We start from the raw sequence: 27399 nt of genomic DNA, 5'->3' as shown, positions 1-27399 counted from the left end.
CAAACTTTAGTTTAACTCTGGTAAACTCCAACAAACTTTAGTTTAACTCCGGTGAACCGCAACGAACCTTAGTTTAACTCCAGTGAACTCCAACAAACTTTAGTTTAACTCCGGTGAACCCCAAAGAACTTTAGTTTAACTCCAGTGAACTCCAACAAACTTTAGTTTAACTCTGGTAAACTCCAACAAACTTGAGTTTAACTCCGGTGAACTCCAGCGAACTTTAGTTGAACTCCAGCAAACTTTAGTTTAACTCCGGTGAACCCCCACAAACTTTAGTTTAACTCCAGTGAACTCCAACAAACTTTAGTTTAACTCCAGTGAACTCCAGCAAACTTTAGTTTAACTCCAGTGAACTCCAACAAACTTTAGTTTGACTCTGGTAAACTCCAACAAACTTTAGTTTAACTCTGGTGAACCGCAACAAACTTTAGTTTAACTCCAGTGAACTCCAACAAACTTTAGTTTAATTCCGGTGAACCCCCACAAACTTTAGTTTAACTCCAATGAACTCCAACAAACTTTAGTTTAACTCCAGTGAACTCCAGCAAACTTTAGTTTAACTCCAGTGAACTCCAACAAACTTTAGTTTGACTCTGGTAAACTCCAACAAACTTTAGTTTAACTCTGGTGAACCGCAACGAACTTTAGTTTAACTCCAGTGAACTCCAACAAACTTTAGTTTAACTCCGGTGAACCCCAAAGAACTTTAGTTTTACTCCAGTGAACTCCAACAAACTTTAGTTTAACTCTGGTGAACTGCAACGAACTTTAGTTTAACTCCAGTGAACTCCAACGAACTTTAGTTTAACTCCAGTGAAATCCAACAATCTTTAGTTTAACTCCAGTGAACGACAACAAACTTGAGTTTAACTCCAGTGAACTCCAACAAACTTTAGTTTAACTCCGGTGAACCCCAACGAACTTTAGTTTAACTCCAGTGAACAACAGCAAACTTTAGTTTAACTCCAGTGTGACTCCAACAAACTTTAGTTTAACTCCAGTGAACTCCAACAAACTTTAGTTTAACTCCAGAGAGCTTTAATTTGTGCCTGGTGTTGGCTTTATGGTTAGGGTGATGGGCTGAGGATGCAAGCAAGGGTCCTGAGTTCAAATCCTGTTTGGTTGTTGAATTAATACCAGGTGGGGTTGACTCAGCCTGTCATCCTTTTGAGGTTGGCAAAATGAGTACCAGCTTGCTGGTATCCTGTGTCAGAGTGGTGACCCATCCAGGATTGTGCCAAATAGCCCAGGAGACTGCTTAGGCGGAATCAATGCTCTGCACAGAGTATGTTCCCAATGTATGGATGGATGGATGGATGGAACTTTAGTTTGACTCAAGTGAACTCAAGTCTGTGAGTCATTTCCATGATGGTGTATATAGTGAGCCACCAGGCAGCAAAGCATCGTCACACTTCTGTTAAAGCCTTCCTCACTGCTTTCCCCCTGACGGTGAGGTCCAAGAGCCTGATTGTTGTGTGGGGCAAAAATATATATATATTTTTTAAAAACCACACCTACACTACTGCCAATGGTTGGACAAGTAAATGGAACAAAGTTCATGATGTTTAAGTACTAACACGTTGGCATGATGACGGGGTTGGATAGTACATTGCAAAGGGAAACATTTGAAAGAAGTATGGGGTTCGGGTAAGAGGCAGCTGGATTTTTCAACACCACATTGTGCTTCGGTGAAGAGGGAGCCTGAGAATACCCACTGCCTCCCCTCTCGTTACACCCTGAGCCTTACCAGAGTGAAAGCTTTCAGTTGAATCCTTCTCCTTCGGTTTTGACAAATCCTCGCTTTGTGTAAACCAAGTGCTATTCTTTGTTGCCAGCAGATGGCAGAACATAACACTCAAGTTACTTTTTACATTAAATTCAAAACACCACGAACACGGAAAGTGAGTACTGGAGGGAGACCATTTGTTCCACCGTGCCTGTGCTCTTTCCACATTCCAGCATTCCTGCCAGAGCACCGGCACACAATGGCCTACCTATGTCGAAGGACACTGCAATCTTTGACGTCGACGGGATCTAAATGCCGCCTGGATCAATCGGGTTGGGTAAATAGTGAAGTTTTTTTCGGTTAAGTGTCTTCGCGTTGCATTTTCTATGGCCATTTTCGATGCTGAATCTGAAAACGTTGGAATTTTTTTTTTTTACTTCCGATGACTTTTGACTCCCAGAACTTTAATTTATTCAAAATGGCAACAAAAAATGATATTTTCATGAATTTCTGACCAAATGAGAGAAAATAAGGCTTGTAATATATCAATTTATAGGTTTTTCCGATCAGGAAATACGAAAATGACACTTATGCAACGATTTGATGATTTTTAAAACACAATTTTTGAAAACCACAATATTTTGCTAAAATTGAACTGTTTTTGTCATTCTCAAACCTGCCGTTACAACTTTCTCGTCCTTATTCGGAAAATGTTCTGCTACTACTTTCAGATTGAGGTAACTTGCATCTTCCAGATACATTTGTATACACCTGTTGCTAGGAAAGACGTTGCTTAAGTGTCTGCAAATTTTTTCGTTGACGTTTCTTTGAAGGTCCTGCTGAGTCAACAATGTGTTCTTCATCATCGCTACTATCCTCATCATCATCAAAAGATTCTGCTTCTAATGACAAGTACCAGTCTTGATCGAAGACCGTATTGGCAGTACGAATAATAATGCCAGCTACGTCATTTTGGCTCACTTTAAATTCAGAGAGACACTGAACTACACACGCCATGAGCTTTTCATTGATAATCTTGCGAGCAGTTCTGACATTGATTCTTGGAAATTTTGTAGGCTGGTTTTCTTCCATCTCTTCGTCTCTATGCGAACCCCTGGTTGACGGCCTTGATGATGTTGGGGTATCTAATGACGGCATACTCATAGGTGGCAGTGAATCTTCATAAGTTTGATCGGATACTACTGGGTCCGCTACAGGTTCATGTGTTTCATCTTCGAAATCTAGTGACCTTGAGATGAGTTCCTGTTATTGTTTCTCAGCTTCATTGAGTTTTTTCTCCGCTGAATTCTTCCTTGTTTCTTCTCGCTTCTTCTTTTTTTCTTCCAGTCTCCAGGTACTGTGTTGGTACAGATCGCCACGTACTCCCCGTGACAATTATCTAAATCAAAGTTCTCATCATCCTGGGTCACTTTCACACCATATTGGTCTTCCAAACTCTTCTGCTGATCTCTAGCTTTTGATCTAATATCATATGCCTTCATTGTCATTCTATCATTAAATGATTTTGCCTTTTCACACCACGAATCTGTTTTCGGTTTACTTGTATTTCGTTCGTATTTAGCCATCATTAGGAAAGTATCATAGTCCGATTTGATTTGTTTTGCCCCACTACGTAAATTTTTGGGATATACATTCTTTGAAATCCAATCATCACACACTTCTTCTGCTACCACATTATTTGCATCATTCTTGCTAATTTCATTCTGTCCCTTTTCTACAGTCCTGCATAAATGAATCATTCGACCGAGCAAGTATATTCCAGGGGGTAGTTTAGATTTTAGTTCATATTCAGGCACTTCTTTGAACGTTTCACCAAACAGTTCTTTCTGAGCGCTGCTCCTCATTTTTGAAACACTGGATCTTGGTCCGTCAGTCACGATTGATGACTCTGCAACAATAAAAAAAAGTATACTTCATTTTTATTGTGTTTAGTAAACAGTTTGATTTGCATCCGAATCTGGAAAGACCAAATGGATGATTAAAATATTCATAATCAGGATAGTTCTTGTCAAAAATAATTTTAGAACACATTTTCAGCCCTAAATGACTTGATTTCGGTCCTATGCAACATCCAATCAATTTGAAAATGTGATTAGCATATTCCTTGACCTGAAAAACATGAAATGACATATTACAAGCCTTATTAGTCACATTAGAGAATAGTGGGGCAACTCGCTAAATATAGCATAACAATTGTGCATTTTGTGAGGAAAGCACCAAATTTGGCTCACTAGTAGCCTATCTTATTATGAACAGATTTGGATATTGGGCCATCTCAAAATTTTTGATGGCAGTGGAAAATGGCTGCCACAGCCATCAACAGCTGAATTTGAGATGGCCCAATATCCAAATCTGTTCATAACAGCGAACGAAGTGAGCTTAATACTTAACGCATGCACATGAGAGAATAGGAAACAACAACAACACAATACCCCTGGCTATTTGGAATCCGTGTCGTTGGATATGACCTTTTGCTTCCGGTTGTTTTTAAATGCTGTGCGGTGTATAAACACGATTGGGTTTTATTTCTATCTTGTGAATATTACTTAACGCATGCACATGAGAGAAGAGGAAACAACAACACAATACCCTTTCAATTGTGAATCCGTGTCGTTTGCTATGACCCTTTTGCTTCTGTTTTTGTTTTGTTTCTGGGTTTTTTTTGTTTCTGGTTTTTGTCATGGGGAATGATGCATGCCAGGAGATAAAGGCATCGTCGGAGACCTGAAAGACCCAAATAATATCAGACATGGTGTATATTTCCTCCACTGATTTTAATAAAGATATCTCCTGCATCATCAAAAAATAATTTTTAATCATGATTTACGTTATTTGATCGCTGATCCCGAATCCAGGCCGAAGTAACCGGAAATTGCGTATACAGTTGTGAACAAGTTATAGGTAAAGTCAGAAGCGAATGTAAGACGAATACTACGTTCGCTTCTTGTATTAATTTTTTTAGATGAGATCCTGTTGTAGGCGGTGTAGTTGTCGTTGTGAAGGTAAGGTTGAGGTAATATATATATTTTTAAATGAGATCCTGTTCTCGGCGGTGTAGTTGTTGTGAAGGTAATGTTGAGGTAATATTTTTTTTTTAGATGAGATCCTGTTCTCGGCGGTGTAGTTGTTGTGAAGATAATGTTGATTTGATATTTATTTTTTTAGATGAGATCCTGTTCTAGGCGGTGTAGTTGTCGTTGTGAAGGTAAGGTTGAGGTAATATATTTTTTTTTAGATGAGATCCTGTTGTAGGCGGTGTAGTTGTTGTGAAGGTAATGTTGAGGTAATATATATATATATATATATTTTTAGATGAGATCCTGTTCTAGGCGGTGTAGTTGTCGTTGTGAAGGTAAGGTTGAGGTAATATTTTTTTTTAGATGAGATCCTGTTCTCGGCGGTGTAGTTGTTGTTGTGAAGATAATGTTGAGGTGATATTGATTTTTTCAGATGAGATCCTGTTCTCGGCGGTGTCGTTGTGAAGGTAATGTTGAGGTAATATTAATTTTTTAAGATTATATCCTGTTCTCGGCGGTGTAGTTGTTGTTGTGAAGGTAATGTTGAGGTACTATTTATTTTTTCAGATGAGATCCTGTTCTAGGCGGTGTAGTTGTTGTTGTGAAGGTAATGTTGAGGTACTATTTATTTTTTCAGATTAGATCCTGTTCTAGGCAGTGTAGTTGTTGTTGTGAAGGTAATGTTGAGGTAATATTTATTTTTTCAGATGAGATCCTGTTCTCGGCGGTGTAGTTGTTGTTGTGAAGGTAATGTTGAGGTAATATTTATTTTTTAGATGAGATCCTGTTCTCGGCGGTGTCGTTGTCGTTGTGAAGTTAATGTTGAGGATTTTTTTTTTCAGATGAGATCCTGTTCTCGGCGGTGTAGTTGTTGTTGTGAAGGTAATGTTGAGGTAATATTTATTTTTTTTCAGATTAGATCCTGTTCTAGGCGGTGCAGTTGTTGTTGTGAAGGTAATGTTAAGGTAATATTTAATTTTTCATCGCAAAAAGACTGTTTAATGTGATATATTTAAGAAGCGAATGTAAGAAGAATTCTACGTTCGCTTCTTGGCTTTGCCTATTCCATATTATGTTAGGCTGCTAGTGTGCCAAATTTGGTGCTTTCCTCACAAAATGCACAATTGTTATGCTAAGTTGCCCCACTGGAAGGAAAACATGAAAAAGGTCAATTTTTGGCCGCCATTTTGAATAAATTAAGGCTCCGGGGGTCAAAGTTCATCGGAGGAAAAAAAAAAAAAGAATTCGACCGGATTCCGATTCAGCATGGAAAAGGTGGCAGAAAATGCAACACACAAAATTTCAATCCTATTTACCCAACCCTAGGATCAGAGACACAGATTGTCGTCCCATAACCGATGGATCCAAACTGCCAGATTGAAAATAGCAAATGCGAAAGGCCAAACGAAAATACCATGACGATGTAGTTGGTAACAGTTAAAGAGGTGTATTATCAAAGGCACTTTTTTATTATTTTTTTAAAATGCTTTCTTGTTTTTCACTTCCATGTTTGTATTCCAAGTTCCGCACAAACATACGATTAAAAGGAGCGAAAATGGGTGTTTCTTCGTAAGTATTTTTACAGATAAATTATTTAATAGAGTGTATTGACCGAATACTTCCGGGGTGATCGAAGGTTGTTTGTTTTCTGCTGAGTTTAGACCGTATTTGTCCTTTCTTCAAAGATCTCGACATCTTCCTTCAGACCGTTTGTTACGCCTTCGGTCCTTCTCTTTGGTCGATGTCGAGCGCTGTCCTTGTCCAGCAGTAACATGATGATGTTTTCAAGGGCTGTTTTCTCCGTCCTGGTAAGTTTTAACACTCACTGTTCACGATGACAAATCGGTTTCATGAAAGGTTGCTTTTTATTTTATATATATATATATATATATATTTCAAATTTCAAACTTGATGAATCTCTTCATTTTGTGTGTTTGCTTCACAAAGCTCTGGAGAAGGTACGAAAGGGAAATGTGATGGGTGGAAGGACAAAGCAGGCTGTGGGGACAAGGGGTGGATGGACGAGAGGGGTGGATGGACGAGCAGGGTGTGGGGACGAGGGGTGGACGGACGAGCAGGCTATGGGGACGAGGGGTGGATGGACGAGCAGGGTGTGGGGACGGGGGGTGGGCGGACGAGCAGGGTGTGGGGACAAGGGGTGGATGGACGAGCAGGGTGTGGGGACGAGGGGTGGACGGACGAGCAGGGTGTGGGGACGAGGGGTGGACGGACGAGCAGGGTGTGGGGACGAGGGGTGGACGGACGAGCAGGGTGTGGGGACGAGGGGTGGACGGACGAGCAGACTATGGCGACGACGGGTGGATGGACGAGCAGGGTGTGGGGACAAGGGGTGGATGGACGAGCAGGCTGTGGGGACAAGGGGTGGGTGGACGAGCAGGGGGTGGGGACGAGGGCTGGACGGACGAGCAGGCTATGGGGACGAGGGGTGGATGGACGAGCAGGGTGTGGGGACGAGCGGTGGATGGACGAGCAGGGTGTGGGGACGAGGGGTGGACGGACGAGCAGGGTGTGGGGACGAGGGGTGGATGGACGAGCAGGGTGTGGGGACGAGGGGTGGACGGACGAGCAGGGTGTGGGGACGAGGGGTGGATGGACGAGCAGGGTGTGGGGACGAGGGGCGGACGGACGAGCAGGGTGTGGGGACGAGGGGTGGACGGACGAGCAGGCTGTGGGGACGAGGGGTGGACGGACGAGCAGGGTGTAGGGACGAGGGGTGGACGGACGAGCAGGCTGTGGGGACGAGGGGTGGACGGACGAGCAGGGTGTAGGGACGAGGGGTGGACGGACGAGCAGGCTGTGGGGACGAGGGGTGGACGGGCGAGCAGGGTGTGGGGGCGAGGGGTGGATGGACGAGCAGGGTGTGGGGACGAGCGGTGGACGGACGAGCAGGGTGTGGGGACGAGGGGTGGACGGACGAGCAGGGTGTGGGGACGAGGGGTGGATGGACGAGCAGGGTGTGGGGACGAGGGGTGGACGGACGAGCAGGCTATGGGGACGAGGGGTGGATGGACGAGCAGGGTGTGGGGACGAGGGGTGGATGGACGAGCAGGGTGTGGGGACGAGCGGTGGATGGACGAGCAGGGTGTGGGGACGAGGGGTGGACGGACGAGCAGGGTGTGGGGACGAGGGGTGGATGGACGAGCAGGGTGTGGGGACGAGGGGTGGACGGACGAGCAGGGTGTGGGGACGAGGGGTGGATGGACGAGCAGGGTGTGGGGACGAGGGGTGGACGGACGAGCAGGGTGTGGGGACGAGGGTGGACGGACGAGCAGGCTGTGGGGACGAGGGGTGGACGGACGAGCAGGGTGTAGGGACGAGGGGTGGACCGACGAGCAGGCTGTGGGGACGAGGGGTGGACGGACGAGCACGGTGTAGGGACGAGGGGTGGACGGACGAGCAGGCTGTGGGGACGAGGGGCGGGCGGACAAGCATGCTGTGGGGACGAGGGGTGGACAGACGAGCATGCTGTGGGGACGAGGGGTGGACAGACGAGCATGCTGTGGGGACGAGGGGTGGACGGACAAGCATGCTGTGGGGACGAGGGGTGGACAGACGAGCATGCTGTGGGGATGAGGGGTGGACGGACGAGCATGCTGTGGGGACGAGGGGTGGACGGACGAGCAGGCTGGAGCTGCTGGAGGAACGAGGGGTGTACGGACGAGCAGGCTGTGGAGCAAGGGGTGGAGAGAGAAGCAGGCTGTGGGGACGAGGGGTGGATAGACGAGCAGGCTGGTGGGGCTGGAGGAATGAGGGGTGGATGGACAAGCAGGCTGAGGAATGAGGGGTGGATGGACAAGCAGGCTGAGGAATGAGGGGTGGATGGACAAGCAGGCTGTGGGTACGAGGGGTGAATGGACGAGCAGGCTGGAGGTGCTGGAGGAATGAGGGGTGGACGGACAAGCAGGCAGTGGGGACGAGGAGTGGATGGATGAGCAGGCTGGAGGTGCTGGAGGAATGAGGGGTGGAAGGATAAGCAGGCTGTGGGGACGAGGGGTGGATGGATAAGTGGGCTGTGGGGGCGGGTGGATGGACGAGCAGGCTGGAGGTGCTGGAGGAATGAGGGGTGGACGGACAAGCAGGCTGTGGGGACGAGGAGTGGATGGACGAGCAGGCTGGAGGTGCTGGAGGAATGAGGGGTGGACGGATAAGCAGGCTGTGGGGACGAAGGGTGGATGGACGAGCAAGCTGGGGTTATGGAGGAGTGAGGGGTGCACGCACGGACGGGCGGGTTGGGGTCCTGGGGAACGAGGTGTGTGGCTCCAAGGTGATCTCCACTCGTGGCTTGTGCACTTCGTCTCCTGGTGCAGTCAACGCGTGGCTCTTCATGAATTCTCTCATATCGTCGTCTTGTCCAGGCTGGAAAGCCTGGTGTTGGCTTCGTGGTTAGGGTGGCGGCTTGGGATCCTTGGGTCCTGAGTTCAAGCCCCGTTGGCCGCTGCATTAAAATACACCAGGAGGGTGACTCAGCCTGTCATCCTTCCGAGGTCGGCAAAATGAGCACCAGTGTACTGGTAAGGGGGACACTGAATCAGCGGCATAGCCGTGTCCCAACCAATGATGCAACCAGCAACCACAGGCTGCACTCGATAGAGTCCAGGCTGGAGCTCCTCAAGGTAGTGTTCTTGGCCCTGTTCTTTTTCTGGTTTTCATCAATGATTTCTCCGACTCTTTGGAAAATCCCCTTGATCTCTTTGCTGATGACTCCACGCTCTGCCGTACCATCTCTCATCCCTCAGATGGGCAGACAGCAACCTCTTCGTTTTCTGCAGACCTGGAGAAAATCCCAAGCCGGTCCAAAAACTTGGAACATGTCTTTCAATTCTCACACTCTCACTATGTCTCTCCAAAAGGACTGTTTGGCTAAACCCAACCCCCCGCCCCCACCCCCACCCCATGTACTTTCGCTACAACCCTCTTTAAGAAGTCCTTTCATTCAAGCTTTTTAGCCGAGATATTTGCCCCGATCTATCCTGGGAAAACCACATCTCCAACCTGACCTCCAAAGCCAGTCGCCGACTGCGCATCCTCCATAGTGCAAAGTCCTTCCCTGGCACACCCTGAGTTCCTGACCTCATACAAAGCTTTCGGCTGAAGCCGGATGGAGAACTGCTCTCCCCTCTGGGCTGGTGCAACTTCGTCACACCTATCCTGGCTTCATGATGTGGAAACCAAGGTTTTTAGGGTCATTGGTATCTCATGCAATGAAGCTGAGTCTTTGGATCTCAAACTCTCACTGCAGGAATGTCTGTGGTCTTTCTGTCTTATACCGCCTCTCCGGCCTTGCCCCCCCACCCCCTTGCTCTGTCTGTGCTCCCCCCCCCCCGCCCCTATATTTCCACAGGGCGTTCAAGGTCCACCAGAAACCCCTTTCTGATGAAAATGCCAAAAGGAAGAATCGCTGCTCACTTTCACTGTTGCATTCCTCTTTTTTTTCCCACCTCTGAAACAAACTCCCACCCTCTCTTCAATCCCACTCCTCCCTCCAGGTCTTCAAAACAGCTGTTCACCACCATCTCACATCTTCCCCATCCAAAACCATGATCTCTTCTACCCCCACAAATCCATCCCAAACCCACCTCCTTGAAAGTCCCTGTGGTGTACATCTTGTTTACCCCGTGTACCCGCCACATCCCTCTCCTTTCCACATATCTCCTAATGTCTCTGTTCCCAACTGTCTCGTGCATCTGCTCATTCACAGTTTTGCAGCAGGAAGTGCACCACCATCTCATGTTATCCCCCCATCCTTACGTGTGATCCTTTGTACCATTCACTAAACTTAATCCAATATAATCAAATCTTCTTATTTGCAGTTTACTGTCCCGCTCCCCCTCCTCTCTTTTCCTGTTCAGTCATACCCTTGCTTGTGTCCAACTGTGGACCGACTGTCCCACTGTCAGTGTGTTGCCTTCTTGCTCTGTCACTTCACTCTTCCATGAGCCTAGATTTCTGCCTCCTGCCCCTCCCGTCTCTCAGAAAAGAAAATACTTTTTCCTCTTTCACGTTCCCATCGAGACTAATGGCCCATGGTACTCAGAAGCCACATTCAAATCTCATGTGTGATGTGCATTTGTCCATTGTCAACGCATGTCCTTTTAATGTCACATGAAAGTACATTGATGTCTGACTGTCTTTGTACTGCATGTAATTTGCGTACAAGATCCACTGTGAGCCTCAGCTGAGTTTATGAAAAACTTCATTCTGAGACCATGCTTTGCATGTTAGCTTTGCTTTGCATCTCAGCCGTCCGAGGGTATAACGGTCTCTTCCTCTTCCTCGGTTGTAACGTACGATGATGTGATGTCGCGCTGTTTTTTTATCGCAAATACAGACGTTTTTTTGTTTAGTTTCATTATTTTTAATGAAGTGCTTTTATTCACATAACAGAAGTGGGTTCACTTTTTATTATCTATATAAAATGGTTGCACTGTTGTTGCTGAAGACCATATACTTGGCTATTACGTAAAAATAGAAAAAGAAATTTGACCTCCACCCACCCCATCCCATGTTCCTATCTTTGCCCAACTTTCCATTGTTTATCTCCTCCTCCCTCCACTCTCTGATCCAATATCTTTCTCTCTTATATTATTATTATTATTTATTTATTTATTTTCCTCTCCTTCTTCCACTTCCTTTCCTTGTTGCAATTTTCTTCCAATTTGCCTGTTTTCGTGTTTGTGTATGTCATATGTATATATGGCTGCAGGAGTGTTGCTTACCGTGAGAATCCCTGTTGTAGTTGGGTGCAATGTCAAACTACCGACCACCCAGACTGAGTGGATGTTCTAACCATTACACCACCGAGTCTGGCACTCTTGTGAAATGTATTCTTTTGACTTGACATAATATATGGTGCGTACTGGCCTTGAGGTTGTTGTTAATGTTACCATTAACTGCAGCGACTGTCAAAAAAACAGTTTGAACGAGAAGAGCACTCAAGCTGTTAGAGCGTATACCTCTGCCAGGCTGAACAGTTTATCTTGTATCCCACTGGTAGGCTGGATCTGCATCCAGACCTGAACCAAAATATAATCTGCTTGTTCTTGTCACTGATCTTACTCGTCCACCAAGTTTTGTCTTAATCTGTCCATAACTGAGATATCGTGCTAAATTATCATGTTTGGCCCAATCCCTCAATGGTGAACAATCATTTTAATCATTCTCGAATCCGGATCCGTATCTTCACCAAAATCGAATCGATTCGTTCTTGGCGCACACCCAACCTGTCCACCAAGTTTAGTCTCAATCTGTCCATAACTTTTTTTGAGATGTCCTGCTCACAAACAAACTGACAGAATGGGGTTAAAACGTAATCGCTGTCCACCTTCGGTGGTCGAGGTAACACAACTTATTCACAGCTTGGTCGATGAATTGAGATCCTTCACTGAAACGGAGGTGGATTCTTCGTGACCTGGGAGGATCCGTTCCACCTTCCTGAAACCTGAATTGTGGACATAACCAATGGCAGACGCGTGCACATTTGGGTGGTCCAAAAACAGCAAAAAAAAAAAAATTCAGATGTTGTCTCCACAAGCCTAAAATTATTCCACTATTATTCAATAACGCACATAAAAAAATTTAAGTTGATCGGAGGTGATTTAGAGGTCGCTCCATATGACGACTTTTAGTTTCATGAGTTGGTTAAATTAGGGTATGGTCAGGTACGATTATGGGTACTTCTGGATGTCCGAAGTAGAAATGGAGTGCATTTTCGAACTCTATAGGGTCGATTTACTCAAATGACTGCACCGACATTGAATTCACTACCATTTCGAAAATATGACCGAAAACAAGATTTATCATTACTGGAGTTGAGTAACGAATCCTACTCATTTCGATATTTTCTAATCTATAATTAATTTGTTGTCCGTCTAAACATTTCTTAGAGTAAATCAACCCCACTGAGTTCAAAAATGCACTCCATTTCCACCTCTGGAGTTCAGAAGTGTATGGATTCGCATCTCACCATACCCTAATTTTTCAATCAATGGAATTACAAACTATTAGAATATTTCGTCTCATTTACCAAATACCTCTATCATCTCTGCCTCTATTGCTGTCTCCACTCCCGCCTGAACTTATTTCTAGCCGGCCCAACATCCAATGTTTTAGATTCAATGATTCACGAAAAATATGTCAGTTATTTATTTAGTTATTGTTGTATTAAATTAGGGTATGGTGAGATGCGAATCCGTACACTTCTGAACTTCCGAGGTGAAAATGGACTGCATTTTCAAACTCAGTGGGGTCGATTTACTCTAAGAAATGTTTCGACGGAAAACAAATTAATTATAGATTAGAAAATATCGAAATGAGTCGGATTAGTTACTCAACTCCAGTAATGATAAATCTTTTTAGGTCATATTTTCGAAATGGAAGTGAATTCAATGTTGGTGCAGTCATTTCTTAGAGTAAATCAACCCCATAGAGTTCGAAAATGCACTCCATTTCCACCTCGGACATCCAGAAGTACCCGTAATCGTACCTGACTATACCCTAATTTATTCAAGTCATGAGACTAAAAGTCGTCATATGGAGCAACCTCTAAATCACCTCCGATCATGCTAGAAAAAATTATGCGCGTTATTGGATCATATTAGAATAATATTAAGCTTGTGGAGCAACATTCTATTTTTTTCGACTTTTTTGGACCACCCTTGCGCACATTTACCGAGCAGTTGTGACCACTTTGTTATTACTTTTCAATTTTGGAGCAAAGGAGTATGCTGATTTATGCACATTAGATAACGTTTTTAAAAATGTGTATTTTTAAGAATTTAAAGTACATCAGTCGCAGATTATTTGTGACCCAACGTATTCATAGTTTATATAATGTGACCTGCTTCAACATGTGCGTGCGTGTTTTTTTTCATGGCAGTTTTGATTTTTTACCTTGTGATTTGCGAACCACTCGAAACCTATCCCCCCTTTTTCCATTGAAACAATGCCCCGCTATTCATCGATTTGCTCTTCGCAGCATTTTCCAGGAATGTATCCCTCCCCCCCCCCTGTGAATAGTGGGGTCTGACAATAGTATTTGCAAAATGTTTTCAGGTTTACAGTATGGAAACCAAGTCCCTTAGTGTTCAGACTTTTTGGCTGCTGGTTGCATCATTGGTTTGGGGCACGGCTATGCCGCTGATGCAGTGCTCCTATTACCAGTACACTGGTGATAAACTCGCTGACCTCAGAAGGATGACAGGCTGAGTCACCCAACCCCCTGGTGTTAATTCAGCGGCCAACGGGGGCTCAAACTCAGGACCCTAGAATCCCAAGCCACCACCCTAACCGCTACGCCAATGCCAGGCTACGGAAACCAAGTTGATTCTGATGACATCTCAACAGCAACTGTTAAAATCTGATTTAATTCCTCAAGTTATTCCTTGTATTGCTGTTTTCTTTGTTTGTTTGTTTTTTGTTTTTTTCCACCTTCAGGCTGTGCCTTTACGGAGGTTGCAAAGCACTCTTGTGGTTGCAGAGCCCATTGCTGGAGCCGTGGCACCTGTCACGTTGAATGCCATTTCAGCTGCTCACAAACTTGGGGGCTCAGTGTCTTGCCTACTTGCTGGGAATGACTGTGCTTCGGTGGGTAAAGCGAAGAATGAATTCTGTCATTACTATGGTTATGCATGCAGTCGCTTATCAATTTTTGATCTCTGGTTCCAGGAACGTGCTCAGATAATTTAAAGCAGTTTTTTCATTCATGTTTTTTGTCATTGCTTTGTGTGTCGACTCCATGTGTCACTTTTGGCCAGTTTGGTATGGCCATGAAAGGTAACAGTTCAGGTATTTTTCTTTGGAACTAATGAGCGCTAAGCACTTTGGGACATATTTATCCTCACCATTTAAAAAGAAAGCGGGGGGCAATATAATAATCAGATCTGTCTGTCTGTCCGTCACACTATCTCCTAAACCAGGGGTGGGGAACCTCCGGCCTCCGGGCCGTATACGGCTCGCGAGACCGTTCGATTCGGCCCGCAAGGCAATTCATAATATGGAATAGGCAAAGCCTAGAAGCGAGCGTAGAATTCTTCTTGCATTCGCTTCTTAAATATATCAAATTAAAGTCTTTTTGCTATGAAAAAATAAATATTACCTTAACATTACCTTCACAACAACAACTACACCGCCGAGAACAGGATCTCATCTGCAAAAATAAATATTACATCAACATTACCTTCACAACAACAACTGCACCGCCTAGAACAGGATCTCATCTAAAAAAAAAAAAATCCTCAACATTACCTTCACAACGACAACTACACCGCCGAGAACAGGATATCATCTAAAAAAAATAAATACTTGGAGTGAACGTAGAATTCTTCTTGCATTTGCTTCTGACTTTACCTATAACTTGTTCACAACTGTATACGCAATTTCCGGTTACTTCGGCCTGGATTTGGGATCAGCGATCAAATAACTTATATCATGACTAAAAATTCTTTTTTGATGATGCGGGAGATATCTTTATTAAAATCAGTGAAGGAAATATACACCATGTCTGATATTATTTGGGTCTTTCATGTCTCCGACGATGCCTTTATCTCCCGGCATGCATCATTCCCCATGACAAAAAATTCCCCATCTCATGTGCACGCGTTAAGTATGAAACTCACTTCATTTGCTCAAAATAAACAAAAGCAACCTCAGAAATATAACACAAAAAAAAAAAACTCCAGACAGAGATTATTTTTTTCCTAAAAATATTAATTAAACGGACAGCTGTCATCTGTCTGTTTCACGTTCAGGGTCAGTGAATGCTGCACGTGCGTAACGTAATGTATGATCGCGTAATCTCGTTATCATTTCATTCAGTATATGCAAACATGGCGACTAACAAGAAAAGAGTAGATGCGGAATGTCGCACTTTCCAAGAGAATTGGGCAAACGATTATTTTTTTGTGGAAGTAAAAGGCAAGCCGGTATGCCAAGTTTCTCGGGAAGCGCTCTCGATGATGAAAAAGTACAACCTCGAACATCGTTACAGCTCGAAACATGCTAAACTGGACGAATTGAAAGGCCAAATGCGCTTGGATAAAGTTAGCGCTCTTCGGCGGATTTTTGCTGCTCAACAAGCAGTCTTCATAAGACCACAATCTGACCGAGACAACACTACGCATGCTAGTTTTGTGGTGAGTGAGCTAATCGCTAAGAAGCTGATGCCGCATTCAGAAGCACAATTTGTGAAGGAGTGCCTTGTTGCCGCTGCGCAGCTGCTCACACCGGACAAAGTAAAATTGTTCCAAAGTGTCAGTTTGTCTCGAAGAACTGTCTCAGATCGGATTACTGAAATGGCACAAGATATTGAGAAAACACTGAAGGACACCGCAAGAGATTTCCAGTTTTTCTCTCTGGCCTGCGATGAGACAACGGACATAACAAACACCACCCAACTAGCCATTTTTGTGCGGGGGATTACAGCTGAGTTTGATACGAGCGAGGAGTTGCTGTCTTTGCAAGCCATGCATGCCACCACCAAAGGTGAGTATTTGTTTAAGCAAGTTGTTTTGGCTATGAACAAATTCGAACTGCAGTTTGACAAGTTAAGTGGCCTGGCCACGGATGGAGCACCAGCCATGGTTGGTGCGCAAAAGGGATTGACTGCATTGGTCAAAAAAGAAATGAGTCATCTCAGTCTCGATCCAAGTGAGTTAGTTGTATGCTACTGTATCGTACACCAAGAGAATATGTGTGCACAGTCCCTGAAGCTCAAAAATGTGATGACAACTGTCGTTTCCACCATAAACGTCATCAAAAGCAGAGGGCTGAACAGCCACCAGTTCAAGGAGATACTGAGTGAACGAGTCAGAGTACGGAGATCTGGTTTACCACTGTGAGGTGCGGTGGCTGAGTCACGAAAATATGCTCACAAGGTTTTACTCACTGAGAGAAGAAGTGAAACAGTTCATGGAGATGAATGGGAAACCTGTCATGGAACTCGGTGATAGCAAATGTAGCAAACATAGTGGCTGTGTGATTTGGGCTTCATGGTGGACATTACCAAGTACCTGTCAGAGCTGAACGTCAAGCTCCAAGGTCCCAACTCGCTTCTCAGCTCTCTGCCATCAAATGTTGAATCATTTGAAGCTAAACTAAAGCTGTGGCAAGTGCAACTGGAAAGGGGAAACACTGTCTACTTTCCCACTCTGCAAGAACAAAAGCCTGCTGTGCCATCTGAATATGCTGCTGAGTGTGCAAAACTCCTCCAGGCATTTGGAGAGAGGTTCCAGGACATGAAAAGTAAACAAAGGGAACTGAACATATTTGCCACGCCGTTTAATGTGGAACCAGCTGATGTGCCTGAACCTACAACACAAAATCATTGAGCTGCAAAGCAATGACGAGCTCAAAGCTCGGTACAACAACCTCCCTTTGCTCGAGTTCTACAAACTGTATGTCCGTGCTGAGGATTTTCCCATTCTGAGGAGACATGCACTGAAGTTTGCATCACTGTTTGGGACGACCTACAGCTGTGAGCAGATCTTTTCAAAACTGACTCTTGCAAAGACTCGGTTCCGCTCAAGACTGACTGACCCAAACCTGCAAAACCAGCTGCGAGTAGCATCATCATCACTACCACCTGACACCAAACGCCTCGCCAAAGAGAAGCAGTTCCAGCCATCGCATAAGGTGAGTCCGATATATCTGTTCAATAATTTTGCATGGCCCTCGAAGGATGTTCTAAAAATCGAAATGGCCCTTGACAGGAAAAAGGTTCCTCACCCCTATCCTAAACGGTTGTGTAGAAATTCACCAAACTTGGTGGTTGTGATCACGATATGACACGAATGTGCAAGAGCAGTGTAATTTTTGGCACCGACCCCTGTAGTGAGTCAAAAGATAAAATGCAATTATGGGCCCATTTTAAACAGTTTTCATTAAAGTTTGTAAATGCAATCAACATTGGGGGATGCATGAATCAAGTTTTTGGGTTTGACACACAGTTCATGCCCGATGGAGTTGGGACATGGGGTCACCAGGGTCAAAACGGAAAACAAAAATGACTCAAAAATTGATATTGGGTCATTTTTGGTGGAACTTTTTGCCATCTTTCAACTTTCTTTTAGGTTGGAAGCGTAGGGTTTTGCAATGGCACGCCATCGACTTCGCTCTTATTTTGATCTCCCTTGAGTGTTAAGGAAGTGGCAGCAATATACACTTTGCAGGAATGTATGCTTCGTTACATAGTTATATAACGACTAAAAATCATTTTCATGTTCTTGAAAAGGTGAGCTGACATGTATTTGGCAATCTACTTGTCCTAAACACTCTTGATAAATCCATGGCCAGCACTCTGTGTCTTGTGATAATCGGACATCAATAGCTGGAGTCCTTGGAGAAAACATGTGAAAAGATGTTTAAAATTAATATGGGAAGAAGAGAGGCATATGAAGTGGAAACAGAAGAGGGAGTCGAAACAAAAAAGTAGAGAGGGAAGAAGAGAGGTGTCCAATCCCTCCCTGTGTGCTAAAATATTGCAGAACAATTTTCTCAGGTCCTAACAATTCATGAAATCCATTAATGTTGTTGGACTTTGTTATTACTTATTACATGTGGTGAGCATTAAATAAATATGAAATCCCTTTGCTCAAGATCTCTGGATTACCTGCTGTACTTCCCATTTGAGACGTGTCATTGAAGTTGCAGACGTTGGGAAATATTGATAACATTTAATACCTTGTATCTCATAAGTGGGGTTAAGTGATTCCTGAGGCATTTGTAGTTGGTGAAATAAAACGTTTTTTTTTTCTGCTCCAGGAGGTGTAAAACTTCTTTAAGTTTTACACACTTCCAAAAGCAAAATCGAATCGGCTTGTTCTTCTCACCTAACGAACTCATCCAAAAAGTTTCGTCCGAATATGTCCACAACCTTTTAAAATTTCATGCTATACAGTGCATTGTCTTTGGCCCTATCTCTCAGTGGTGAACAATCACTTAAAGAATTGTCGTTTCCAGATTTTCACCAGAGTCCAATCAATTCATCCTTTAGTGGGGCAGATAACAGCAATTTTTGAGAGGAATCGTGCAAATGATACAAGCATCAAATTTGGCACATTTGTTCTCCAGGGGATTCTAATCAAATCTGCCTTATTGGCCATTTGAAAATCCAAATTTTGAAAAATTTGAAGAAAAAAAAACTTCAAGAAAGTCAAGATCATGAATCAATGTTTGATGCTGGCTGAGATTGGTGAATGTTTCAGAAACATCATCAAAGACGTTCCAACTCTGCCATGCAGTTTTCTTCCCTTTATCGTAGAAGGCAGACACGACGTCACATCCAGTGAACGCATGGAAGTATGGGATCCCTCTAGTTTTCTCAGGCCCTATTTAGGCCATGGGCCAATCACCCAAAATGGACTTCTCATTACCATCTCGGGTGGCAAAGGTTGACTGTACATTTTGGAAAGATCTTTGTCTGGGCCAACTTTTTGGGTATGATTGCCACTCCAAATCAGTAGTTTTTTGGGGTAAAATCGTATTTTTTTGAAATTTCAACTGTAGAAAAAATATCTGCAACAAAACAACATATTTGAGACTTGGAATAAATAGCTATGTCAAGTACAACCATTTTGGTGTGCTTTGTGTTGGGTTTCAATCGCCGGTTATCTTGGCAACAGCTATTTTAAGGTAAAAAAAAACATGGTTTTTGATAGTGAAAATTAAAAAATTCATATCTCAGAAATGAAAAATGATTTTTGAACCATTTAAACGATAAACACATACTGATGCATCTCGGCAGTTTTTAAATTCAATAGTATGAGGGTAGGTTTAAGATAAATATATCGTTTTAGGGTAAAAACATCACATTTTGAATTGCATTTCTCGGTAAATGGAGAGAAAACCCAGTACAGTTTTTTTTTTTTTTTTTTTTTTTTTTTTTTTTTTGACCATTTCAAATATTTCTCAATTTTATAAAGCATCAAAAGTCCATTTATCACTGTAGATGTATTAGCATACTAGGTTGGATGAGATACCTAGTTCAAATAGATTGACGTTGCCATGGAAACGACCAATTTTGGGATAAAACACATTTTTTGACGGTGAAAGTTTAAAAATCCATAACTTGGTAGAAATGTAATATTTTTGAGCAATTTGAATGCGAGCTACCACCCTGACACCCTAAGGCTGTTTGTTTGTTCAATAGGTAGAATAACCTGCAGGCAGCTGTCGTGTAAGTGTCTTAGATTTACATTCCTTGATCGCTATCATCATCATCACTTTCATCATCTGCATATACGGTTACGTCTGTGTTTGCTTCGTCGTCCTCATATTGGTTGTCACACATCTGGTTTTTACACATCTTAGTGCATTTCAGACCGTTTTGGATGCACGTACAGTCCTTTGCATCACAGTGGCGTACACAGCTACAGCTTATGAGCTCCAAAACAGCTGATGGAGCTGGTGGACCAGTCATCCAGATAATCTCAAGGTCACCGCTGTCATCTGTAGACCATCCACAATCTGTTGGTGGGATTACTTCAGGAGTGCATTCAAGGGATCTATGCCATATGGCTGCTTGGTAATTTGCCCACTTGGCATGCTGGAACAGGCAATATCTGCATGGTGGCAATTATGCTGAAATCATGTTGCCCCCTCTTTGATGTGAAGACCTGATAACGACACTGGTTGACTTCAACTATAGCTCTGTTAGAAACATAGAGATGGCAGGTGAATGCTTCAAGCTTTGCAAACAGTTCAAGCCATGACCGTCCAAGCTCACTGAAGCACTGCTGATAGTCCACGGTCTTCTTGGTAAGTTTTAGTGCATTCAGTTTTCCCTTTCCGGCAAATGCACTGACCCTATCGCACCCCGTAAAGGCGTGCAAGCCAATTAAGGCCTTGCAGACATCTTCACCAAGGGCGTTGGCAATCTTGGTTATGTCAATGTACTTTTGCCAAGTTTTTGTTCCAACCTTCTGATACATGGGTGAACGGATGATTTTGCTGAAACCAATGCAAAGTACCAGAATGTCCGTGTCTTCAGCAGTTATCACAATAGCGTTGCACCCATTTTCTGCTGCTCTGCTGGCATTCAGAAAGATACGAGTGTCTGCCTCTTCCTGAATAGACTTCATTTCAATGACTTCTTCTCATTGGTCCTTGACAAGCTTGAAGCATCGTTCCTCGCATGTAACGTACAGAACTTTCATTCCCAGTTTGAGTCGGTTCTCTGGCCTTTTCTATTCATCTACGACGAATCGGATGAAACAGGTTTTGTTTGATGAACTGCGCAAGAATTTCCGCCATTTCCTAATTTTGTGCCCTCGACTGATATTCTTGAACTCTAGACCCTCCGTTGCTCCACGATTCGATCTTTCTGCATTCTTTATAGATTGTTTGCGGTACATGTCAAAAACTATGTCGATTTGTTGGCTATTTTCACCTTCATGAAGTGCATGAGCCAGGCAACTGTCTGCAACTTCTGCGAAAGTCTGATTGTCCCCTTTCAAGCGCTGAACTAAACTAATTCTATCGATAATGGTTGCAGACGGTCTAGGGATATTCTCGGCTACCATGCCATCATTGGTCAGCGCTTTGGCAAGAGCAGCTTTGTTTGTTTTCCTCAAGGACCCTCAGACATTGCCAAAGACCATGGAATGGGCCCCAGAGGGTGTCCAAAGACTTCCTGCAAATCAAGGTGACGGCTCGCAGCAGCAAGAATCATGTGGGCGAACAGTTGTCTGTCAGCCTGAAGGATTACCTCTTTACCATCTGCCTTTGTCACACGCTTCTTTTTAATTAGGTTGGAGAAGGTTTTCAGGTTTTGTTTCGAGATTTTGCCGTGGAAGGCTTCAACTGGAGGCGTTGCATCTCGCTGCTTTGGGGGAGGCAATGACTCTTCCATGATCAGTCAGTCACCTGAAAAGAAAAAAAGATGTAAAAACACTAATATTTAAATACACTTCACAATGGTTTCTCCACAAAATTACCATTGCATTGGAAACGTCAGTCTCGTTCAACTTGTTGATTGCCATAAGAGAGAATTCATATACATTGTTAGCCAAAATGGAATTTTGATATATGGTACGATTGAAAAACCTTTAAAACCAAAGACTTCTCAAAATCTCTGCTTTGACAATTCTATCGAGGAATGGTATTGAATAGTTGATGGTTTCACCCTAAAACGAGATAGTTTGTTGACAACCTGCCCTATACATTTAAATAAACAACTTTCTGTGTGCATTGGATGGTTTTAGCCTTCAGATCTCTGAAAAATATTATTTCACTTGCAAGCTTTGAATATTTCAACTTTTACTGTCAAAAAACGTGTTTACCCACAAAATTGATCATTTCCATGGCAACGCCAATCTATTTGAACAAGGTAACTCGTACAACCTATACTAGTACATGTAAAGTGATATAAAATGCATGTAGACTTTGGATACTCTGTGAAGTTGATAAAATAAAAAGTCCTCTTATCTCAAAAAACAGGGTTTTCTGTCAAATTAGCAAGAAATGCAATTCAAAATGTGATGTTTTTACCCTAAAACGATATATTTATCTTAAACCTACCCTCATACTATGGAATTTAAAAACTGCCCTGATGCATCGGCATGTGTTTATCATTTAAATGGTTCAAAAATCTTTTTTCATTTCTGAGATATTAATTTTTAAAGTTGCACTATCAAAAACCATGTTTTTTTTTTTTTTTACCCTAAAATGGTTGTTGCCATGGTAACCGGCGATTGAAACCCAACACAAAGCACACCAAAATGGTTGTATTTTACATAGCTATTTATTCCAAGTCTCAAATATGTTGTTTTGTCGCAGATATTTTTTTCTACAGTTGCAATTTCAAAAAAACACGATTTTACCCCAAAAATGCCTATTTTCCCAAAAATCTACAATAAAGCTACCGATTTAGAGTGCAATCATACCCAAAAAGTTGGCCCAGACAAAGATCTTTCCAAAAAGTACAGTCAACCTTTGCCACCCGAGATGGTAATGATCACCCATGTGGCCCATGGCCTTCTTGCAGAAAATACCTCATGGACTGGAATCCATCGCTCCTTGGTCAAAGGCAATCCACATGTTCTCAAGACCTAGTTCCTGTGAGGATGGCAGTACAGATATTGCTATCACTAGTACATCCGTGTCATTAGCCTTGATGATAATGGACTTGCTTCCATCTGTCGTTGCATCCCTGGCGTGTACAAATATTCGAGTATCAGCTTCTTCATGACAACATGGAGACACAGCATCCAGTGACTTCCTTGTGTTGCTTATGGCATCTTCTCCTTTTGTGACAATGACTGTGTGTGTCGTCTGTGCTTTACATCTTTTCCGCAAGGAAGTGAAACGGCTCAGTCTTGTTGCTGTCATCTCGAAGAAAGCTTCTCCAGTTACTTGGGATCTTACTGGTTCCTGTCACTCTTCTCCTGATTCCTTGCCTCGGACTTCAGACTTGACTTCTTGTACACATCGAACACTACGTCCACCCTCTCGTACCTGGCACCATAGGATTCCACCTTTGGGATGATGTCTTCTTTAGCATGGTCATCAAATATCTTTGAAGTGCGTGGAGGTAGGGCACTGATGAGTGCTGAGCCATCAATGATGACTGCATCTCCCCTTGGTTCTCTGTCTGGGATGTTCACTTGCGCTTCAAGAATTTCAGCCAGCTGTGACTTCAAATTTTTGGAAGTTTTTATTTTTTATTTTTCAAAATTTGGATTTTCAAATGGCCAATCGGGCAGATTTGATCAGAAAGCCCTGCAGAACAGAAATGCCAAATTTGATGCTTGTATCATAATTTGCACGATTTTTCTATCTACTACACTACTTGTCACACACCCAACCTGTCCACCAAATCTCGTCCGAATTCATCCACAACTTTTTGAGATAGCCTGCTCTCAGACAGAGGGGTTAAAACCTAACCTTCATTCACGTTCACTGGCAGAGGGATAAATTTTGATAAAGTGTGAGAGTGCCTCTTTCCACAAAGTCATGACTATTACTGTAGAATGCTGAAGGACGTGACTAGTATGTCTGTCCTGCAATAATACCAACATTTGCGTCTCACCATTTTAGCCTGGATACCATCAAAGAAAACTTTTCTCCCCCCCCCCCCCGAAGTCCCATTTTTAGGTTCAAGTATGGAATGCAGTTCGCAATGACCCACAGGATACTTGTTATCCACTTTGCAGATGCACCCACTTCATCATGATCAATAACAACTCTGTTTTATCATTAAGCTTTGGTTCTTTTCTTTTTTTATGTACAAATACGATTGTAAGTTTCAGAGCATGTCGGATCGATGCATTGCCTGGTGTTTCGGATGGGTGGCTGGTGGACCACAATGCAGGAACATTTGCTCGTGCCTTTCTTTGCTCCACGTGTTGTTTTTTTTTTAATGTGCTGCCCCATCATCTATGCCTATTTGATTTTTACACCAGGCCTGCTCCCCCATCCACTTCTTACATCTTCTTCCCCTTATCAATCCCTTCACCTGATCTGCCTTCATTGATGTCTTTTTTTTTTTGTTGTTTTTTTTTTACATCCGAGTGTGCCTCTTTTATTTTTGAACTGTATATTGTCACCTTATGATGAAGGGGGTCCCAGTGTAAACTTTAAAGGGTATTCCCACACCATTGAACTTTGGTTGGGTTGAACGTTAAGGCCAATATCTTCAGCAGTCAGATGGATGCTGAAACTCTGTTTGCTTTTGTACATGTCCAAAAACACCTCCCCAGATTGCAGAGCAGCTGAAATTGGTGAAAGGTGTTGAAAAGGTGATCCTGGTCCAGAGCAGTGCTTACAAAGGACTCATGGCAGGTGAGCCTTTACTGGTGGAGCGATTGATTTGAGTTGCACACCTTGCTTTTGCTGTTGCAGGTAAAGGTGAGTTTATTCTAAAAATAAAATAACTGTTTGCGTTGTTTGTGTTGATGCAGAAGAAATAGCTCCTGTCGTCTTGGCAGCACAGACTCAGTTCCAGTTCAGCCACATCTGTGCCGGAGCGTCAGCTTTTGGAAAAGTAATTATTGCTGTTTTACTTGTCTGTCGTGCAAATGATCGATACTTGCAGCGCTGCATTTTCATAGGTAGTGCTTTGGTGCTTGTTTCAAGTCCCTGAGAGCGTTAAAAGATTACATCTAAAGTTGTCATTCTCGGTGATGATCTTACAAGTTTGGAATCCAAAATGTGAATTTTATGCTCCTTTCAGCTGGATTTCAACCCACATTACCTGAATGCTGGTTTAGTGGCCCTCACCACTCGATGGTTACCGCCATACCCATAACTATTGAATCCTTTCATTCAGTTTTGACATTGTACTATTGGTGTTTGTTTTTTATAAAAATTGGGAAGGTGCTTGACTAACATGCCAAAGGAGGATTTTAAAGTACTCCCACTATGTTGCTTTGTTATTCATTCGTTAATTTCGGTTTATTGAGAACTTCAAACACACGACAAGGCAGTCCGAAGACTGATATTTGTCAAGTTTACAATAGTAAAACAAACTTACAAATTCATATATCTCAAGAAAGAAGAATAATAATATAATATAAAATTGCATGAAATAAATGTATACAATGAAAATGCAAATGAGCCAGAAAGCGAAAAGAGACGTTTTAAATTGCAACAAAAAATGTCCAGGCATGGAGTCTGTACGGCTCAAAGCTCTCCTCCAGGGCACACGGAGCGCTGACATCAGCGAAGAGATCACCTGTACCATGTCCGCAAACATCGAGCAGGGTACACAGAGCCAGCACCGCTGCGGTCCGTGCGCCCAGGCCCCACAAACGGGCTGCAGGAATGGACCTGCAGACGCAGAGCAGCAGGAATCACCACCCCAGAACCCGGGACCACCCGCCCCCACACACAACATGAGACCGAGTGCGTCCCGCTTCAGCATCCAGAGCACCCTGTTTGCCCAACAGTGAGCCCACTCCGAACGCTGCTGGGCGAACCACACCCTCTCGGCCTCGGTTGTCGTACTGGTGCCCTCCCTCCGTGACCACACTCGACTCCACCACTCCCACATATCGGACAGGCACTGACACAGTGATGCCACGTTCAACAGATCGGTCACATCCTCAGCGATAAACCCAGAGAGTCTCGGGCCATGTAGCTTGGAACGGCTCGTCAAGCGAGTTGCCTGCTCAGGCGCAGCCACTCTGCACGCCACGTCCTCGACAGGAGGCCATGGCAAAGCGGCTCCTATGCGGCGACGATGGAACAAACTTGGAAATGAAAGAGACGCAGCAACGTCGTCATGGCGCTTGTCAGCTGCCGACATGCTAATCAAGTTTAGTTTGTACAGCCTGCTCCTTTACCTGGTCACTGTGTTTTTAGTTCGACAGACTTCTGTTTCTTAATTTTGGTGAGGATCCGAAGACTTAGACTTCGAAGTGCTTTTCAATTGGCTTCCTCTTTAAAATAAGTGCTTCATACAATTTCAGTTTCATTTTCTCTGTTTCACAAAGTTTGGTTATCAATCTGTTCTGAATTTTCTAAAATGGCTGGTGCCTGTGTAGTGTTTCCATCTGAGGGCACAACCGTTGATGCTATGGATCAACAACAACATCAACAACAAACATTTTAGGACAATTTCCCCCTTTTCCAGGGAGTTGGTCAAATGCCAGAATTCCACCATAGGGATCTATCCATTGTGTCAGTTTTATGCAAACCCTAACATTCCATATCCTTCTTGACGGTTTCAATCCGTGTCTTTAGGATGGCCTCTTGGCTTTCTTCAATCCACCACAACCTTTATTGCTTTCTTTCCAGCTTCATCTTCTGACATTCATTGCACATAACCATACGAACCATATTCTCTTCCTGAGATCTACTTCAAATTTTCAGTGATACTTTCGCGTGAAAGAAAAGACATCCGAGACGTTCGGATTCCGAGTCTATTCCTTTCTTCAAGTGCCAAGGTCCAACATACTCATTCTTCTTCCTGGAAACATGACCGGAGATCTCCTGATAAACCATAACTGAAGCATATTTACATAATATAAAATCCAAGTATCCATGTTGCTGCAAGTGTATGGGCAAAAGAAGAAAGCAGCAAGAACTGTGGATAAGGTGAGTAATGATATGGAAGAGGAGTTGCACAACAAGGTGGAAGAGGATGGTAGGAAGATCATCATTTGATTAGCTTGTGATGGGGATGAAGATAGTAAGAACATGAAGGGGGGGGGGGAGATGAAGGTTGGTGTGGGGAGGAGGGGGAGATTAAGGTTGTGGGGGGAGATTAAGGTTGGTGGTGGGAGGATAGTGATAGATTGGGGGCAGCATTGAAGGTGTGGGAAGGATATTTAAAGGAGCTGTTGAACCGGGGAGGAAGCAACGGCGAGCTGGAACTACAGTGTTATGTGGAGGGCAAAGAGGAGTTGGTGGAGATCATGGAGGAGGAAGTGCAGACTGCATTGAAGAGCATGAAGAAGGGAAGAGGGCCAGGCATTCATGAGGTGTGCATGGAGATGATAACTGCAGCGGGAGAAGTATGAGTCAGTTGGACGAAGAAGCTGTTGAATATATTGTTATGGGTTCAAGGTTCGCCATGATATGGAAGAGGAGTTGTAAGGGATGTTCAGAAGGGAAGCCCTCGGGTTTATTCTGAGTGATCAGTCTTGTCAGCCAACGTGCCATAGAAAACTCTGCGGT

At 43.6% G+C, this 27399-nt stretch overlaps 1 protein-coding gene across 2 annotated transcripts in view; it reads left to right on the top strand.

Annotated features, from left to right (window-relative positions):
- The first annotated feature begins 6375 nt into the window (after nt 1-6375).
- The window catches only part of ETFA (electron transfer flavoprotein subunit alpha), a 78983-nt gene continuing 57959 nt past the window's right edge, over nt 6376-27399 (top strand). For both annotated transcript variants that reach the window (XM_085890790.1, XM_085890789.1), the window contains exons 1-4: nt 6376-6575; nt 14221-14370; nt 24480-24561; nt 24681-24763. In XM_085890790.1, coding sequence (XP_085746916.1) covers nt 6540-6575; nt 14221-14370; nt 24480-24561; nt 24681-24763 — 351 coding nt within the window. In that variant the 5' untranslated portion in view covers nt 6376-6539. The remainder of the gene's footprint in view (nt 6576-14220; nt 14371-24479; nt 24562-24680; nt 24764-27399) is intronic.

Source organism: Eptatretus burgeri, chromosome 8 (genome assembly GCF_056783735.1).
Source record: "Eptatretus burgeri isolate ZD-2024b chromosome 8, Ebu_testis_v1, whole genome shotgun sequence".
Classification (NCBI taxonomy): Eukaryota; Metazoa; Chordata; class Myxini; order Myxiniformes; family Myxinidae; genus Eptatretus; species Eptatretus burgeri.
Note: the sequence above shows the minus strand (reverse complement) of the source record. Positions and strands in the feature narration are given on the sequence as shown.